Genomic DNA, 5,723 nt, shown 5'->3' on the forward strand with positions numbered 1-5,723 from the left:
TAGCCAGGATGGTCTTGATCTCCTGACCTCGTGATCCGCCCGTCTCGGCCTCCCAAAGTGCTGGGATTACAGGCTTGAGCCGCCGCGCCCGGCAAATCAGTAATTTTCTTAACAGTTACTGGTTTATTGCTCAGTGTCTATTCCATACCAGACATGCATTTAGCCTGTAGCCATGTTCATTGAATGTTAAAAATAATGTTGCTGTACAAAATTTTTAATTCCATTACCAAGCCTATTTCCTATGTTGATTTTTGCCGTAAAGATAATGCAACTGCACTTGCGTATGTCCTCCCAATTATGGCTACTCTGTTTTTGCTTTGCTCAGTTTTGCTTTGTTTTTAGGTCACTGGAGTTTGGCTAAAATTTCTAATTAATTACCTCCTTCCCCTTCAAGACCTTTATCTCCAGAACTTTAGGAGATGCAGTACTGAAGTCATGGACGTTGTTTTAGGTAGCATATTGTCAGGAACGAAAGGCACTTTGCTTGCCCTGTGACATTGCCTCCTGGTTCAAAAATCTGTGGTTTAAAAAAAAAAAAATTCTGTGCATTCTAATATTCCAGAGGTCCTTTGTATTCAATTTTGCATTTAATTGCAGACTGAACTTTTAAAATTTAGCTTTATTATAAACAAATGCATCTCTTATATACCTCACCACTGCAGTCTTTATTGTAGCTAGCCATTTAATTTTCTGATCATACTTTGAACCAGTATGATCTGTAGACTGCATGATGCTTTGTTGCTATGATAAACAGTTATTTGAGAAACCATTCTTTTATGTAGTGAAAAGCACTGAAAATCTGTAGCTTCCTCTAGCAGTTCTTTGAACTACTGTAGAGCACTTACATGTAAAAACTAGGTAAAATTTAGTTAGAGATTTCATAGAGTTTTGTCTAATGGATACACTTCCCAAAGTGATCCATGGGCCAAACTGGATGGATTTGACTAGAGTCAGGACAGACTGCTTCCAAGATAATTTGTGTTTGTCATGGCACATAGTTGACTTTTCCTAAATTGAACTGCCCTATTTCTAAGTGAATTACTTCACTCATCTACCTAGTCCCTGAGAAGCAATTTTGTTTTATAGATATAGTTAATCAAAAACCCTGAATAGCTCTTTTGGGGACAGGCAAATTTAAATACCTAAGAGAAATTTTGTTGATCTTTGCAACCCTTTGTGTCCTGCTGTGTTTATCCTGGTTACATATTTTATTTGTAGCCTTAATATAATGAAGAGACCTTTTTTTGTTGTTTTTTTGCCTTTGACTCCTGAGCTCAAATGATCCTCCCACTTCAGCCTCCCAAGTAGCTGGAACTACAGGCTCAAGATACCATGCCTAATTTATTTATTTATTTATTTTTTAATTTTCTATAGAAATAGGGTCTCCTTATTTTGCCCAGGCTGGTCTTGAACTCCTGGCCTCAAGTGATCCTCCTGCCTTAGCCTCTCAAAGTGCTGGGATTACAGGCATGAGCCACTGCACCCAGCCTTTTTCTTCTATTGTTTCATTATTATAGATCATACGAAGATTTCTTTGATTCCTTTTGTGCACTTTATGACATCTCAATAGAGTTCATTTGGAAGTGAGGCAAGATAAAACTGGTAATTTTTTTTTTCATTCAGTGGTTATTAGAGTTTGCCATGTTTTTCTTCTCTACCAAAAATACTCTATTAATGGTTCTCAATTCTAGATGCAAAATACAGTTTTGTGAGGAGTTTTTAGCTGGGCCTAACCCCTGTGATTTCATTTAATTTGTCTGGGTTTGGACTTTTTTTTTTTTTTTTTTTTTCCTGGAGACGGAGTCTTGCTCTGTCACCCAAGCTGGAGTGCAGTGGCGCGATCTCAGCTCACTGCAACCTCCATCTCCTGGGTTCACACCATTCTCCCACCTCAGCCTCCCGAGTAGCTGGGACTACAGGCGCCCACCACCACGCCCAGCTAATTTTTTGTATTTTTAGTAGAGACAGGGTTTCACCATTCACAGGATGGTCTTGATCTCCTGACCCAGTGATCTGCCTGCCTCGGGCCTCCCAAAGTGCTGGGATTACAGGCGTGAGCCACCGCGCCTGGCCTGTAATTTTTTAAAAACTCTAATGGGAAGCCCAGAATTTGAGAACCCCTTTGCTAAATCCTACTCTAGCCCAAGAGATTATTTTCCCCCATTCATCTCCTATTCTGGTACCTTAAAATGTTCCCATAAAATAATTTTTTTTTTTTTGTAAATATTAATAGATAGATACGGGGGTCTCACTGTGTTGCCCAGGCTGGTCTTGAACTCCTGGTCCCAAGCCATCCTTCCACTTCAGCCTCCCAAAATCCTGGGATTACAGGCTTAAGCTACCACATCTGGCCAAATAAAATTTTTCTGATTTGCTGTTTTCAGCTATGGCTTGTTGTCCTCCTCTCCCCTTCTCAGCCAAGTCAGTTCTCAACTATTAGCAACAATTGGAAAGCGTGAAAATGAGGACATTAAACCCGCAGGTGATGAGAAGTCCTTTTAGTCGATGGGTTTAAACCACCTCTTTTACCAAACCTATATGCAAGACCACAGATTTACTCAAATTGACTAATCTGGGCTTTTACTACCTCATTTTTGTTCTTGGTGGTGGTTTGGATCCTGTCATCCAGATGGTTAACACCAGGAGGTAGTAGTTCGCTTCAACAAATATTCTTGAGCGTCTACTGTAATTAAAGCACCATGAAGAGAACAAGGAGCTCATAATCTCGTCAGGAAAGAAAGACGCGTAGGGCCTGGATAATCCATGTTTGACATATAATCCCTAGAACTGTCTGCATTTTCGCAAGTTAGTATATATGAAGTACATAGGCACAGTGCCTGTTGCATAATAAGTTATTAATCTGTCTGTTTTTCTCTTACAGGCATCCAAACAATTGACTCTACCCAGGCTCTGTTCCTTCCAATTGGAGCGTCTGTCTCTCTTTTAGTAATGTTCTTCTTCTTTGACTCAGTTCAAGTAGTCTTTACAATATGTACGGCAGGTAAATATGAGTTTCTCTGTCTAGTCTTAACATACTAAAAGGAAAATTTTTCACCTTTATCACTGTTCAAAAATTAAGATTTATATACCATGTCGTGTAAGTTTTTCTTTATAAATCTTGACTTCATCTCTTCCCTCTCAACCGTGCCGCCCTTCCCCGACTCCTCCTTGAACCACTTAATCCACATCATCTGTTGAGACCTGCCCACACAATTTCAAAGAAAGGCTGGAGATGTGAAAATGCAGGAATTTTATCAAACCAGAGCGATATTGCTCTGCTTTGGCTGTGGCGCCTTTTCTAGATTACCAGTAGTTTACCAGACGGTTGAGCTTGACATAGAGGTCATTGTCAGCCTCTACCCACGTTCTTGCAGGTGGAAACATAGATAGCTAATCAAAGTGATTGGACTGTCAGCTCTTTGATGTGTTTTCAAGCTAAGCACTGATGGAAATGTTAAAAAAACAAAAAAAAAAATCATCAGCAAAATGCTACAAGACTTGTTAGGAGGTCATCCCATGGCCTGCTGCTGTTTATCTTTTAGAAAACTTACCTATGCTTCCCCTACTTCAAATCAGGTACTTTTTTTATTGAAGAGGTTTTTTGTTCAGTATTAAAGGAAGATATTTTTCTTCTCTAGTCAGTTAACTGTTTCCACTTGTCTAGTGTTTTGGGGAATGAAATTTCTATAAGTCGTGTCATTTTTCTTATAGTTGTTTAAAAAAACTATACCTTTTCTTTCTCTAGTTCTTGCAACGATAGCTTTTGCTTTTCTTCTCCTCCCGATGTGCCAGTATTTAACAAGACCCTGCTCACCTCAGAACAAGTAAGGAATTGGGACTTTCCTCTTAAATTATAAACTTGTATATATTTTTCTGTCATATTTGATAGCATTATTAGGAGTCTCAATTTCTGGTATTGGCTGGAGCACAGAAATGCCAGAAGACCGGGAAGTGAGACATTTGATCTTTAAAACCAGAAGCTAGTACTTCCTTTTGTACCTTCTCATGTCAGAGGAAATACAAACAAAACTTAGGAAGTCTGAGTCATTGTAATGTGCTTCCTACTTAGATCTTTGAAAGATGAGCAGTTTTCTTTTGAAACAGTGCTTTCATTCCTTTACTGTGAGTTGATGAAATATGAGAATAGTGGTTGAACTCAAACATTCTTCTTTGCCTTTGGTCTTCAGTGGCCTGGATATGCTACCTACTTGCATTTAATCCTAGTATTCACACTTTAACTCAAAGTCATTGCTGCACAGAAACAAAATTCTGTGCTAATGGAGATGCTGAACACACTTAGGAAACCAGTCACTGGTGGCAGCTGATGTTCCCAGGAATTAGTGATAACAAAAAGATTTACCATCTTCTAAATAGAGTAATACCATCTTTGGTAAATGAGTTGAATTGTTGGCATTTCTCCGTTTTGTTTTCCTCATAAGAATAGAATTTCCTCCATACTTACTAGCTTTTCCAAAGGTCGATATTGTCGCTTCAAACTTCTAAATGCCACTGTTGATAATTGGTCCCAAAAAGACATTATCAGATGGTGCAGAAGTATATTCCTGTGAGTTTTCCATAGGTTTCTCCAAAAAAGGATTGGGTATTTTGGATTTCAAGCTATCTTGGTATTGTCTGCTATTCTAATCCAGCCATCATGAACTCTGATCACGAAATACCAAAGGAGAGTTTGGTTATTGAATAAAGTGTGCCCACTGTCCAATAAGTGTTGTGTGTTTTCCAGGATTTCCTTTGGTTGCTGTGGACGTTTCACTGCTGCTGAGTTGCTGTCATTCTCTCTGTCTGTCATGCTCGTCCTCATCTGGGTTCTCACTGGCCATTGGCTTCTCATGGATGGTGAGTGACTAATTTGCCACAAATTGTAATTTTCCTTTATAGAGTTTTATAGATGCTTTAGGATATTCACAGAGATGTACAGCTGTCACTGCCATCAACTTTTAGAGCATTTTCACACCCACCCCCGCCAAAACCAATGAGCAGTCGTTCCCCTTGCCCACCACCCCACCCCAGCCCCAGGTACCCACTCGTCTCTACTTTGTTTCTATGGATTTCTCCATTCTGGACATTTTCCATAAATGGAATCATACATTATGTGGCCTTTTGTGTCTGACTTGTTTCACTTAGCATGTTTTCAAGGTTCAACTATGCTGTAACCTGTATCAGCGCTTTTTATGGCTGAATACTGTTCCATTATATGGATGCACTAATTTTATTTATTCATTTACTGATTATTTCCACTTTTTAGGCTATTATGAATGATGCCTCTTTGAATATTAATGTACAATGTGCAGACTGTGCTTTCTTATATAAATGGAGGCTTGGCCCAGTGGCTAATGCCTGTAATCCCAGCACATTGGGAGTCTGAGGCAGGAGTATCACTTGAGACCAAGAGTTCAAGACCAGTCTGGACAACATAGCAGGATCCCATTTCTACAAAAATAAAAATCTTCTGGGCATGGTGCACCTATAGTCCCAGCTACTTGGGAGGCTGAGGTGGGAGGATCCCTTGAGCCCAGGAGTTCAAGATTACAGTAAGCTATGATCATGCTACTGTACTTCGGGCTCAGCAACAGAGTGAGAACCTGTCTCTTTAAAAAGTAACAGTAAGGGCCGGGCCCAGTGGCTCATGCCTGTAATCCCAGCACTTTGGGAGGCTGAGGCAGGTGGATCACGAGGTCAGGAGATCGAGACCATCCTGGCTAACA

General features: G+C 39.9%; 1 protein-coding gene across 1 annotated transcript in view; it reads left to right on the forward strand.

Annotated features, from left to right (window-relative positions):
- SPPL3 (signal peptide peptidase like 3) overlaps window positions 1-5,723 on the forward strand; it is a 153,134-nt gene that overhangs the window by 128,682 nt on the left and 18,729 nt on the right. Inside the window, exons 4-6 of the mRNA XM_011948539.1 lie at window positions 2,882-3,001; window positions 3,746-3,824; window positions 4,742-4,854. Coding sequence (XP_011803929.1) covers window positions 2,882-3,001; window positions 3,746-3,824; window positions 4,742-4,854 — 312 coding nt within the window. The remainder of the gene's footprint in view (window positions 1-2,881; window positions 3,002-3,745; window positions 3,825-4,741; window positions 4,855-5,723) is intronic.

The sequence above is a fragment of the Colobus angolensis genome, unplaced genomic scaffold (genome assembly GCF_000951035.1).
Source record: "Colobus angolensis palliatus isolate OR3802 unplaced genomic scaffold, Cang.pa_1.0 Scaffold28, whole genome shotgun sequence".
Classification (NCBI taxonomy): domain Eukaryota; kingdom Metazoa; phylum Chordata; class Mammalia; order Primates; family Cercopithecidae; genus Colobus; species Colobus angolensis.